This window comes from Diabrotica virgifera, chromosome 1 (assembly GCF_917563875.1).
Source record: "Diabrotica virgifera virgifera chromosome 1, PGI_DIABVI_V3a".
In the NCBI taxonomy this organism is placed as follows: domain Eukaryota; kingdom Metazoa; phylum Arthropoda; class Insecta; order Coleoptera; family Chrysomelidae; genus Diabrotica; species Diabrotica virgifera.
The window spans coordinates 188833086-188848104 of NC_065443.1; the positions used below are offsets into that span (position 1 = coordinate 188833086).

A 15019-nucleotide genomic window follows, 5' to 3' on the forward strand; every position below is an offset into this window, starting at 1 on the left:
AATCCCTAGGGCCGGGCCTGAACACAATTGTTTGCAGTAAGCATTAGTTAGAAATATATGCTTTACAGAGGAAAATTAGATGTTTTAATTTAATATTCTGAAAAAACTAGACGTGATAGAACAAAACGGAAATGATTTTTGAGTTCAGGGCCCCTTTTTCTTATATAATCACCACAAATTATCACAAGCCCCGCAAAAAAGTTTTGTTTCGCAGACCATTACAATGAAACTAGCGGTTCGTATTTATATACGACTTTATTTATATCACTGTACAGACGAATTTATTTTACAGACCAACTCTATTTACAAAATTCGTTCCTTATATATTGAATACAAAATACCAGACATTTTCTTGAACGTTCCAGAAAAACGGAACCGCCCATCACTAGTAATCCGTGGCCTTGACAGTCGAACATTCACGAGAAATCGTTTCCCCGCTCGTTTGCTCGTCATGCAATTCGTCACATTTTTTAGAAACTCTTTTGTTTATATAGTTATGTAGTTTAAAAAATGAATATTTGTTATTATTGTAGTCTAGGTATATTAAAAAAAACAGGTAATGAGAAAAATAAATATATTTTAAGTAGATTTTGGCTATATATTATAAACAAGAAAACATTCCTTTTAAAATTTCCATTTAACTTAATACAGGAAGCATTTAAATCGCAAATGCATATTTTATTACTCTGCATATTTCTAACGCACTTATACAGACATTTTAAATCATGACTAAATTACACTCGCTATAATAATTTAAAAAATAAATTAATACATAAACAAGGCAACAATAAATCAAGGTTTATTTACTATAACAAATAAATTGATATTAAAAAAGTAAGTGTCTTTATTCCAAAAGGCCTTTTTGTTAATATATGATCAATCACATTTTATTATATTGTGTACAAACGACAGGCTAGACTAACATGTTACTAATCTAATGTGAGTCGACTGTGAATGCAAGGAGATAACTACTATCAACTCAGGTATTCACGGGAGATTTTCTTTTTATCACCTGATTCGCTTTGGCATGAAGGAACGTGGCACGTTTGAAAATTGCTAAAGGGCATAATATGGTGATACTATGGAACGTACTTAGTTTTCCTATACATGAGATTCATGAAAGAAAGACGGCAGTATAAGGCCTTGGGTAAGAGGATCGCTGAGTGCATGTGCTAGTTGAACTGACGCTGTTTAGCGAGAAAGATTGGAACTTTGTGAATGTTTTGATTGCTACGGCGATAAAAAAAGAGATTCGAAAGGTAGTGGAAGAACGCATTGAGAATGTTGTATGTTAAAATGGAGCACAATGTTGCAGAAGAGCACTTACGATAGAGAGCAGATGAGGGAGTGATGGGGGCATGGTGAAATAGTATCTAGATACCACATAGGTTTTTCATCGTGTTCTCCTTAACCGATGGAGACATTTGATGGATAGAAATACTTTTATGACGTAAACCCAAAATCATACGCAACAAACTGTTACTGCAACTCTAATCCAATTAAAATCCAATGAAATGTTAACTGTTATGACAGATGTAGTTTACTAATAAACCTAGCTAATAAACTTAGTGTTTAATTATAATTCTGTTTATACTTTTTTTAAACAATTTTAATGAAATATTCAAATAGGAATTAATACGCTAGCTTAAACTATGCAAGTCAACTTAAATGGTAAAATTGATCATATAGGTATCGCTTTGACAAAAACCCTTTTATAAAATTAATCTACAAAAGAAACGATTTCTAAATAGCTAGTAGCTACCTAACAAAGATGGCTTTACGTGCTCGCTAATTTAAAAATTGATTAATTTGACTGATATTAAATGAACATTTGTGACACTGTTCCATATTCGTATTAAATATTCTCGACGTAGTATTTCACCGAAAAACTGTTTATTACTAAAATAATTGTAAGTTTGTTCATTTAAAATTGGGAGCCAGGAAGGACACTCCACATCAATCTTTTGAAAGATCCGCTTTGTTGAATCACTTCTGGGTCAGTACCGAGTGCGTTGCCATATTGAGATTGAGGATTTTGGTTTACCACATAGGCCATTTTCTAAAACACAAGAAAGTATTTTTAATATTTTGTTTTGAAATCAAATACATCGCATATACAAGGTGAGGCAGTTAAATGGCCTATTAGAAATATCTCGAGAACTAAAGGCAACAGACTCATGAAAATTGGAATGAAGGAGTTTTGAAGAGTGGTCTATTTAATGAAAATATTTTCATCTATTTCCTACTTCCTGTTATACCGTAAGTTGCTTATACCTAACTTCGTTTTTTTTTAATGGGTATATTTTTACATTTTTGGATTCTCCTCGATGTCTTCTTCATTAAAATATGAATTTTGTAATGATATGCGGAGTAGTTTCAAAAAATAATTACGTTTTTTTATTAATTTCGTAGCAATATTCACACCCTGTAGAACTGTGATGATTTAATATCAAAATTTCTATTTATGTCCAAACGATTTTTAATATAGTCTACTATTGTTAAACATTATTATTATAGCGAAACGTTTAATTTTACTATACAGGTTGGTCGAAACTCTCAATGAGTATTTTCTGAGTTTTCTTAAATGGAACACCCTCTATTTTAGTATTGTAATGAAATGATGCTTTATGGTACTTTTTATTTTTAAAGTATTCCCTATACCTAACGGCTTTAATTTGTGAGTTATTGGTGATTCAAGCTAAACACTAATTGCAACAAAAATACGTGAAATTTTATTATGTTGGCCGTGAAAATATTAAATCACAAATAATTTTTCGGAAATAAATACATGTTAATTTAGACTGATCTTTAAAATTACCAATAATGGTTGAGCTATCAAAATACCTACGTGCGTAGTTAAGATTAAAGCAGTTAGGTATAGGAACTGCTTAAGAAATAAAAAAAAGTACCATTTCAGTACAGTACTAAAATACAGGTTCTATTTAAGAAAACTCAGAAAATGCTCATTTCGAGTTTCGACCAACCCTGTATACTAAAATTAAACATTTAGCTATACTAATAATTTTTAACAATAGTAGACTATACTAAAAATCATTGAACATAAATAAGGTTTTTGATATCAAACTGCTACAATTCTACAGGGTGTGAAAATTGCTACGAAATTAATAAAAAAAATGTAATTATCTTTTAAACTGCCCTGTATAATATTACAAAACCTCATATTTTAAGAAAGAAGAAATCAAGGAGAATTCATAAATGGAAAAATATACAGGGTGACCCATTAAAAAAACGAAGTTATAAGCAACTTCCGGTATAACAGGAAGTAGGAAATAGATGAAAATATTTTCATTAAATAGATCACTCGTCAAAACCACTGCATTCAAATTTTCATAGTTCAGTTGCCTTTAGTTCTCGAGATATTTCTAATAGCCCGTTTATCTGCCTCACCCTATACAATGTTGTTCAATATTAGTAAAAAAATCGGTTTACATATAAACTTCAAACAACAAAAAGCAAACAAGATTTTATGATATATTTCATATGATCTAGTAGGAAAATTGGTATTAGTACACTCAAAAATTAGATTATATTAGTCAACACTAAAAACATATATACTACATTGAAAATAATCAAATTTGAAAACTAAAAATTTTGACTCCTTATAACTGACCTATACCTCTACAATATTTGTAGTTCTCTATCAATTTGGGTAAAATCGGCCACAAACTTTGTGGCGACGCCGACGATTGAAACAAAGATTGTCATGACAAAAAATATAATATGCAATTGGAAAGTCACATACAGTACGTAAACCGTTCTGCTGGACATAGGGAATATACATTGAGATCATTGTGGCAACTGCGCTAACCTGTGTTAGTTGAAACTTCTGTTCGAGTACGAGTTTCTGGTACAACAGAGCTGTTAGAACGAACAGAATGAGTGATTTTGAATGCAAGGCAGTCCATAAATAAATTAAAATCAAAGAGTATTACTGATGAATTAATAATTTTACTTTAATTTTTAAAATATCTTTTATTTAAAAATTAATTTTCAAATTTAACAGACACAGTTTTCCCATTAGGTCAAAAATAGTTCTACTACAATGACATGTTTTGACGTTTATTTGTGTCACCCGAGATTAATTGTCAATTTTGAGGTTATTGTCCCTTAATGCTAACAACTATTATTGTTATTGAGAGAGCGAAGTTGCCACAATTATCTTAATATAATACAATGTATGTATTTATGTTTCTAAATATATACAGTAGGAAAAATAAAAGAATACCCATGAACGAACATATAAAACACGCTGTATTTTCCTTTCACCGTGTCACACAAAAAATTGGCCAGCGCAAGTACATGTAATAATTATTATTATAGGTACATGTACTTGCGCTGGGCAATTTTCTTTGTGACACGGTGACAGGAAAATACAGCGTGTTTTATATGTTTGTTCATGGGTATTCTTTCATTTTTCCGACTGTACAATATATGTTCTCTATGTCCAGCTGAACGATTTACGTACTGTATATTTTGAGTCATACAATTGGAAAGGGAAAGAGTCTCATACATAATATATGAAGCTTTTTATTAGTGCATAGCTATATAATTAAAAACTGAGTCAGCGATTGATGCGTGGTGTCCATTTATACTAAGTAATAATTTACGCGTAGTGCAAGAACACAATTCCAAATATCTTAAAATGCTCATAACGAAGTATAATGCAGTATTGCTTAAGTTTTTAGTAGACCAAAAATATTTAAGAATCTTCTACAGATATAAGAAGATAAACAAGATGGACAGATAAAATAAAAAAATATTAATATAAAAAATCATTTAAGTAGTTGCTGAAGATGTTCACCATTTTTTTCAAAGAAGTTTATGGATCATATTATTCCTGTCGTCAGGGGGGTACAAGGGCCTCCTTTATTCAGATGGACTTACCCAAGTTTTTTTATGTATGAAAGCCGGTATAATGTGACATAAACTTTTAAATGCGGTAAGCAGAATTGCTATTTTATTTTTTAATCAAAATAGTCCTGTCGCCAGGGGGGGATACAACGGCCTTCTGTATTCAGATGGACTTACCCAAGTTTTTTTATGTATTTTGACCTGTAGAACACGAATTTTTTGGGTAACAGTTGATCCGGATGTCGATAAGATTGTTATAAGCCAAGAAGTTGAGGAATCACATAAAAGCGATTTCTTGCAAAAGAAAACATTTTTTTGTATTGTTTGGGCCATTCTAACCAAAAAAGGTTCCTACAAATTTTTTCGTAGGATGCATAGTTTTCGAGATAAACGCGGTTGAACTTTCAAAAAATCGAAAAAATTCAATTTTTGAACCCGAATAACTTTTGATTAAAAAATAAAATAGCAAATCTGCTTACCGCATTTGAAAGTTCAAGTCAAATTATATCGGTTTTAATTATTTGTATTGCTAAAAATTTATTATTTTATTGTTAAAACAAAGCTATGAATCTAAGTCTGCCGTTTCATTGGAAATATCACAAAAATTGTTATAAATTATTTTTATTTTGTATAAATGTGCCGGATAGCAAGCATGTCCAAACTTCATCCGAGATATGGTTGTTATGGAACTTCTCGGATAGTCGTAATTTTTAAACCAGTAATTTTTTCCAAAATCGGGTTCCAGCAATGTATATCTTGTGCCTTTTGTCAAAATAAAATGTTTGCATTGTTTAGACCAGTTTTTATATAAATTATCCTTAGCAATATTTATTCTCTCATCTAATGTTAATAAGGGTGTAATATCTTCTCCCAACTGTATGCTTTCTTTAGCCGCTTTATCAACTTTTTCATTGAATGTGATACCTGAGTGTGCTTTTACCCAGACAAAAATAAGTTTTCTAGTTTTTTGCATTTGAGAGAGCAAAGTTTCTATTTTGGCTATGTAAGGATGACTATATGCGAAGTTGATTTGTAAATGTGATTGTAAACTATTTAAAACCGAAAGTGAATCAGAAAAAATTGTGGAGTATGAAATGTTATTTTCCATTATAAATTCTATAGCTTTCAAAATAGCAAACTCTTCTGCTGTAAAAATGCATGTTTTTCTACTCAATTTAAATCTGCGTTGTACTTGCAGTGGGACAATAAACGCCTCACCTGTGACATAAGAATCTTTTGATGCATCTGTGTAAATAGCAGTATACATTTGATATTTGTTTATTATCCGATTGATTATTTCATTATTAAGATATCTTAATTCAGAATATCCAGGTATATTTACCTGAATGTTCAACAATAAAACATCTAAGCTGATTATATCTGTTGTAGGGGTGAAGTCTATTGTGTTTCTAAATCCTTCACATAAAGGAGGTGAGTTTCTATTAGTCCAGTATGATCCTGTAAGGTCCTGAATATTTAGGGTGGAGATCTTTTGAGTAAGTGATGAATTTTTTACTTTGCACTTGATTATCATTTTTCTGCCAATATGCCTTCTTAGCTCTAACGGAGGTTCCCCAGTTTCTACTCTTAACGGTTCAATTGGAGTTGATTTCATTGCACCAATGCAGAGTCGCAAAGCTTTGTTTTGTAAAGTATCAAATTTTTTTAATAAGTTATTATTAGCACTGCCATATAGGAAGCTGCTATAATCTATAATGGACCTTATATATGATTTATAAAAAGTCAAGGCTGTTTGGGGATCCGCCCCCACCATGTCCTCATAATACATTTCAAGAAGTTTAATCCCTTACTACATTTTTGTAAAATTTCTTTAATGTGTGCTTTAAAGGTTAATTTTTTATCTAGAGTGATTCCGAGATATTTTATTCCGAGATATTTATTAAATAAATATTTAGAGTAAACTGGCAAGTTAATCTCGCTGTAAATATTTATAAGAAAGTAAATTCGTCAGTTTAACCTTTAATTATTAAAATTATATTGAAGCAGAATAAAAATATAAACGTCTAATAAACTTTATTCGAGAAACAACTATTCATTGATTTATTTGTTGTTGGTGAAACCGAAACTTAAACGTTTCTATCTTGGTTATTTTGATTCATACAGAAATAAAAAGACAAGTAAAATCTTTGCTAATAAAAAAACTCAAATTTTGTTCTCTATCATTTTTTACGTGTATCGAGTAGGTATTGTTGGAGTTATTATCAAAAGAAAATAATTTACGAAAATTTGAAAAAATTTGATTTTTTTAAATCGTAAATCGATAAATAAATGCATATTTTTAAAAAATATGCATTCTAAATCGGTCAAAATGTTTAAGGTCATTACTTAAGCTAAAGTAAAAAGTCTTATAGAGATTACGAAAATTTTTTAAATTTTTTGGAAATGGCGTATATTTTATTTGTCACTATTTCCTAAAAAATCTAAAGGGTCGTCCTATTTCCATTGTAACTTGCTTAAATTTGATTATATCAACTTTATCCGTAACTCACTTGGTAATAGTCCAAGAGGCAGCGCTGAAAAATCTCTCTGAGTTTACTAAAGCTAGTTTTTTCACATTTGATTACTATGATTGTGTGGAGAAACACACTGCGGTCGGTCAAGCGAAACGTAGAACAGGGGTTACTGATAGGTTATCAAAGTTGCTTTCCTGTCAATCCATTTACTAAGGCTGAAAATCAGTACACACATTCTAAATTGAATATAAATAAAAGTTATTATAGTCGGTCAGCTATATGACGGGACAGAGCCGGTCAGTCAGCCCCAGTGAATGTACAGGGTTATACACTATATTTTGTGTAGTCTGGTAATCGTTACATCACACAACCAACATGAGTTCTCCGTATATCATAAACCTACCCATACTGACACAACTATACACAATTCATTATCCCATCCTACACAACACAAATTAGCAGCCTACCATAGCATGATACATAGATTGACAGAAATTCCATGACAAAAAATAACTTCGAGATAGAACTAAACATCATTAAACAAATAGCAGTAAACAACGGCTATAACGAACAAACAGTTAACAAAATTTTTAACCAAAAACTCCATAAGAAAGCCCTGAAATTAATGTATCCACCACCATAGAAAGAACCCAGTACCTTCTGCTCTCTCACATATACTGGCAAGATAACAACAAAAATAGCCAGATACATAAAAAAGAAAGGAATAACACCAGCTTTCAGAACTAACAACAACTTAAGCAAATATATTAAGAACAATAAAAGCCGAAAGAGAAAGCAACTACAGAGTGGTGTGTACAAACTAACTTGTGGTGACTGTCCGAAAACGTACATCGGTCAAACTGGCAGAACTTTTGACAAACGGATAGCAGAACACAAAAGGGCTTTCAACAATAGAAAAACAGACACTTCTACATACGCACTTCACCTTTGTTACTCTTCGCCGATGTTACCGGTTTTTATTGAAGGTATGCGAAGGTAAATAACTAGTTTTAGTTTCTACCAAACAAAAAAATAATAATAAGAAATCAAAAAAATCGGAGAATTCACAAACTATTTATTCTTATTAACCAAAACTAAAATAATTCATATTAATCTTAATTGAAAATATAAAAAAAAACCAAAAGGAAAAGGTAAAAAGCTCAACTAAAGTTTATATTTGCCTCTAAGAATATTCTTTTCAGCGTACACCCATATTATAATTCTTAAAACTATGTAATATTATATTTAGGTACTATTTACAGGAAAAAAAATACAAAACCGAGATATTTGTCAGACTGCTCTATGGTGTGGTGGCTTAGACAGGCAAAACAACGTTCTTTTAAGAGAAGTATTGGTTTGATCCTACCTTATGTTTTTTTCGTCGATGTTATACACGTGGATGATGTCGTACAGCATTTATATACTTGGATACTTCACAGATATACAGGTTATATAAATATCGACCCTGGACAAGGGTGTTTCAAAAAAACTCACAACATCAAAATGAATTGGAGAGAAAGAAAAATTGTTGGCCTGAAATGAATAGATACATCAGCATGCAAGCAGAGCAAAAGGTATAAATTAAAATTACTAAAGGTTTCCCTTTAGACAACGAATCAGGTGTTAAAAAAACAAAGCTTACCTTAAAGATAGCGTATGGCCAAAAAGAAAGGTCTTGGGGACCTAAATATCCAGATATTTTAAATCCTTGCTGAGCAAGACAATCGTCAACTTCATCAAATTGAATATTTCTTAATTAGTTATCTGGATTACTTCTGATTAAATATCCTCAAGGAGTTTCATAGGACAATACTAACTTGTCCTCATGAAGTGTAAATCAAAAGTGAGCAAGATATGACACTAGACAGGTAAAGACAAAGAGATGACCCTTACTAGACAGGTAGCAATGTATACCTAAAGCCTACTTCATGCCTGATTTTCTATATGATTTCGGACTTAAAAATGGCTTGATAGCAGCTAATGTTCAAGACAATATAGAAGCCTGATTTTTATAATTGTTTAGGCCAGTACTTGTGACAGTAAAGCAAAAATTATGACAATCTTATTTATAAGAATCGTTTCTAGTTGCTTAGCGACTTTTAACCCGTAACAACCCCACCCTTACTTGCAAAAAGTTTCAAAGAAACTTTTAAGTCCTAACGGTACAAAACAAAATAAAAATAAAACAAAAATAAAAAAAACAAAACCAAAAAAAATAAAACAAAAACTTGTAAAGATAACAAAATCTTACAATAAAATTTTCAACACATTGTAACTCTATACTTCCACATCAGGAGGTTTAGACTTAATGTCCTTAACCTCACTGTCCTGAGTAACCGGTTTCAAATCTTTTGCATTCCAGGTTCCTGCATGAGAGCCATTTTCATCAACAAGTTCATAACTCCATGGGGAGACCACTTTCTTAATACTAAATGGTCCTACAAACTTTTGGGCCAATTTTGCGCTGAAATATCTTGTAGCATCAGACTGAACGAAATTTCTTCTCCAAACCATGTCCCCTACTTTATATGTTTCTGTCCTTCTTCGCAGGTTATATGGAACTTTACTTTTCTCATACGCTGACTTAAGTTTCTTCCGAACATCAGAAAACAGTTTATCCAGAGATTCCTTCCTTGTTCCGATATTATACTGACCTTGTTCAGACTCATGTCTATTTCTATTGCCATTCAGATTGATTTCCCTACCAAAATTAATAAGGTTCGGTGAGACTCCGGTGACTTCATGAACCGAACATCGCAAGGCACATGTAATCTTTGGCAAAAGAAGATCCCAGTGTCTTTGATTTTGAGAGACATAGGCCGTCAACATAGTTTTTATTACTCTATGAACTCTTTCCACGGGATTAGCTTGTGGATGGTATACTGCTGTAAACTTTAATTCAATACCATAGTTTGAGACAAGTTGTTGGAATGTATGGCCACGAAATTGTGCTCCATTATCCAACAAAATTCTCTCTGGTACACCATAGACTAGAAACACCTCATTTTCTAGCAACTTAACTATGTTGGCTGATGTCGCTGCTCTAATCGGGAAAGCTAAAATAAATTTGGAAAAGCAATCTAACACGGTGAAAATATACGAAAATCCTGAAGTGGTCCTAGGTAAAGGTCCAACTAAGTCTATACTGATGAGAGTCCATGGATGAGTGGCAGTCGGCTGCTGAGATAACAATTGACCTCTAGGACGTTGCTGTTCTGGTTTTATCCGTTGACATATTGTACAGTTCTTTATATAGCGTCCTATATCTGATCGCATCTTTGGCCAATAATATTTTTGACTAAGTCTTCCAAATGTTTTTGAAACGCCAAGGTGTCCATACGTTGGAGGATCATGATGATCTCTTATAAGGTTTAGTCTTTGTTCCCTTGGAACAACCGTTACCCACTCTGATAAAGCTAGTTCAGGGTATCGCGGTTTTATATTCTTCAAAAGTTTTCCTCCCTCTATCCTCCAAAGTGGATAGTTTCTAGGAAATTTGTTGACCTTGGAAATCATACCCAAGTACCATCGGTCTAAACTGACCTGTGTAGAAGTAGAACAGTCTACATCCAAAGCATTTATGCAAGGAACTGCACGAGATAGTGCGTCAGGCACTAGATGATCTTTTCCTTTCCGGTGTATGACTTCAAAGTCATATGCCTGCAAACGCAGAGCCCAACGAGCAATTCTGCCTATGGGGTCTTTAATGGAAAACAACCACTTTAAACTAAAATGGTCTGTAATAACTACAAATTTAGTAGCTTCTAAGTATGGTCCTAGTTTCTCTACAGCAAATAGAACGGCGAGACATTCTTTCTCTGTAGTAGAATACTTCCTTTCGGTTTTTGTCAGTGATCGACTCAAGTAAGCTATAACGTGTTCTTCATCTCCATGTTTTTGAGAAAGAACAGCCCCCAATCCATAGTCACTTGCATCTGTCTCTACTATAAATGGTAAAGAAAAATCTGGACACGCCAAAATGGGTGCCGAAACTAAATATTCTTTAACCTTATTCAGGGCGTCCTCGCATGTCTTATTCCAAACGAATTGTACATTTTTTCGAGTAAGTTGAGTAAGCGGTGAGACAACAGTACTAAATGATGGAATAAATCTCCTATACCATGATGCCATACCTACAATCCGACGAACATCCTGAACAGTTCTCGGTGTCGGTATTCCCAGTATTGCTTCTACCTTTTCTGGATCGACAAGTAATCCAGATTTATTTACTACGTAGCCTAAATACTTCAATTCTGAACGACATATTAAACACTTCTCCCTATTAAGAGTAACACCAGCGTCGGTTAAACGCTGAAATACTGTCTCTAAAACTTTTAAATGCTGCTCAAACGTTGATGTACAAATAATTATATCATCAAGATATACAAAAACATAACTGTCTAATTCGGGACCTAAAATATTGTCAATTGCACGCTGCCATGTAGCAGGAGCTGAATGTAGCCCAAAAGGCATACGACGAAACTGAAATAAACCTCTATTAGGCACTGTGAAAGCAGTTAAAGGTCTAGATTCCATAGCTACATTTATTTGCCAATATGCTGATTTGACATCCAAGGTAGTTAAATATCGTGCATCTCGAAGTTTATCTAGAATAGATGACACATAAGGAATTGGATATGCATCCGGAACGCTTACCGCATTTAATTTTCTATAGTTAACACAAAATCTCCATTTGTCATTCTTTTGTACCATGACTATGGGCGACGACCACGGTGAGGTTGAAGGTTCTACTATGCCTTTTTCTAACATTTGGTCCAGTTCGGTATTAACTACCTTTTGTAGAGCTGGTGACAATGGGTAGTACCTTTGTTTAATGGGTGGTGAATTGGTATGTATCACATGCTCCACGCCCTTTATACATCCTGTCTCTTGAGATGTCATTCCTAAAAACGCTTTATCTACAATCTTTTGTAATTGATCACATTGTTCTTTATTTAATGAATCAAAGTCCTGGATTCCAGAAATTAATACACTATTTAACTCTTCTTCACGGTTAAAAAACCATTCTCCCTTAAAAAGGTCTGGGACTATCCCCATAGCTGACCAAAAGTCAATACCTAAAATAAGCGAAGAAACAAGGGATGGGATAACTAGAATATTCAAAACACGAACCCGATCTCTTAACCGTACTGGTACAGTAATAGATCCTATACTTTCACATGAATCACCTGAAGCAACTATACATGATTTCTTGTTATCTTCATTTAATGGGCAAATGTCTTTAAACACATCCCAACCAGATTTTCCAAGAATGGTTCGTGATGCTCCACTATCCAATAATCCAAGTATATCCTTTCCAAGAATTGAGACACTCAAGTATGGTCGTTGATCACCTTCAGCATGGGCTAAAATGTATTCAAGGACCGCTGTATTATCAGTTGTCGGAGTTGATTTACATTCCACTCCACTCGTCCGACTTACCGAGGGAGAGAAGCTGCGTTTTTTTGAACATCTGGGACAGTTTTTCGTTGTCACATTGTTGCATCCACATTTATAACAGAAGAACTTCTTAGGCTGATTACAATTTTTAAACTTGTGTCCCTCAGATCCACAATTAAAGCATGTACCCTTATTCAAATGTTCAGATTTATCGCTATTTGCAACTTCTTCTGTAAACACAGGTGTTGTAACCGGACTCGTAAAAATAGGAGTTGACGGCTTTCTATAAGCTAATTCAGGTTCTACCAAAAGTCTGGTGCTTGAAGGAGGAGGGCAAAATTGTCGAATCCTTGTTTCCATTGCTTCCATAGCCTTGGCTAATGAACAAAGATCACTGATGTTGCTAATTTTTGTTAAAGCCAAGCCCTGCTGAATATAAGGAAGCATATTCCTACGAATGATATTCAGTCTTTCTTCTTCGTTAGGGGGGATCAATAGTTTCTTGAATAGATTTTCCATGACTGAAATATAGTTTATAACTCGTTCCTGTGAGCCCTGTGTTCTTCTTCGGATTTCCTCCCATAAGGAATTCTCATAGTCATGGGGCTGGAAAGCAGACCTAAGTTCCTGGACCAGATTATCCCACGATGTAAAATTTCCCATTCTGTACCAGAGTAAGGCGTCTTTGGTAAAAAGTTCTGGAGCCGAACGAAGTAGTCTCTCTTTAGATACTCCTCTTGAAACTCTGAGTTCCTCCACTCTTTCTAGAAAACTAGTAACGCTCGAGATTCCATCATATTGTAATCTCCATCTACTTATATCAACGTTCTGAACATCATGCTTTAAGAAATCTAGCGAATCCATTATTTTACTGTTGAAGTTAGATGAAGGTGTTTCCAGATTAAAATGTCGAGCTAAAGTATTATCAATCTCCCTTGTAGGTACTGTTGCACTACTTCCATTATTAAAATTGTGCCTTGATAATCTTGTATCAGTTTGTGGTTCCGTATGCCTATTGTGATTTTCAGAAGAATTCATTTCTCTACTTGAATTAAGTGGTCTATTTATAGCACTGGACATATACTCTTGATTCCCATCTGATATTCTGCTTGAAACCCTCAGAGAACTAGAACATCTTTGAGAATGTACTTATGGTTGTATCGTGCTATCATGTTGATTTTCTTCAAAAACCTGCCTTAAGAATGAAACTCTATTGCCTGCAGTTGGTGAACTGTTAGTAGCTCCAAACAGCGCAGCTTCAATAGGATGCTCTTCAGCTAATGATTCTGAGTTTACCAAACCACATTCATGAGACCCGGAATGAACAATTTCAGGCAATAATGGAACTGAAGTATCCAAAAGTGAGATGTGCTCTACTTGATTATCTTTCCCAAAGCTCTCATAAATCCTGTTGACTTCTAATAGTAACCGTTTGTGCCAATCTAATAGTTGATTCCTTTGAGCTTCCTGTTTTTCGTTGCATTGAAGTCTGTTAAGTCTAAGTTTAACATATGTTAGACGGGAACTAATTCTTTTAAATTCATTAGTTCTGTTCTGTTCATTAAAATGTTCTATACCTTCTTCCAGATCGCTAAGTTTCCCTGAGCACAACGAAAACTCAAAAGATGGGTCTATATTAACCACCTTAGGAGAATCTCTTTGTCCCTCTCTTTCTGCTTTAAGAGCTTCTCTCAACGTAGCCCTTTTCGTGTGTACATTTGCATCAATTGGTAAACTTCTTATTGATAACTCATAACTGAGTTCATCACCCAAAAGTCTATTAACCTCCATATTAAGTAAACCGAAAAAGAATAAAATAAAACCCTATCTCGGTTAGAGATAAAAAAATATGATAAAATAAGAGATGAAGTATAAAGTAAAGACAAAAAAAAATCTCAACAATATATTATAGTATCCTATTCTTAAATATTTTTTGCGTGAAATGGCAACACGCAACCCTTACCCAATGTTACAAAAAACAAAAAAAAATAACTTCAACTACTACTTTAAGTTATGCGAGCTTACAAAAAACAAAAAAAAATAACTTCAACTACTACTTTAATTTATGCGAGCTAGTAGTAAGTCAATACACAACTATTGGGTTAAATCCGAACACTAAAACCGATAAAATACTATGCAATATATATTTTATGAGGTGCAATAATTTTGACCCACCCTGTATATCGGAAATAAAGGAATAAAATTAACTATTTATTTGCAAGAAATCAAGAAAGTGTCCACAAAGCACAAAAATCAAAAATATTGTGCCTAAT

At 33.3% G+C, this 15019-nt stretch overlaps 1 protein-coding gene across 4 annotated transcripts in view; it reads right to left on the reverse strand.

The window, feature by feature from the left end:
• Positions 1-560: 560 nt before the first annotated feature.
• The window catches only part of LOC114336873 (PDZ and LIM domain protein 3), a 189442-nt gene continuing 174983 nt past the window's right edge, over positions 561-15019 (reverse strand). For all 4 annotated transcript variants that reach the window (XR_003653490.2, XM_028287266.2, XM_028287268.2 and 1 more), the window contains one exon: positions 561-2059. Coding sequence is in view for 3 of the 4 variants with exons in the window: in XM_028287266.2 (XP_028143067.1) it covers positions 1925-2059 (135 nt within the window). In the remaining variant the exon portion in view is untranslated. The remainder of the gene's footprint in view (positions 2060-15019) is intronic.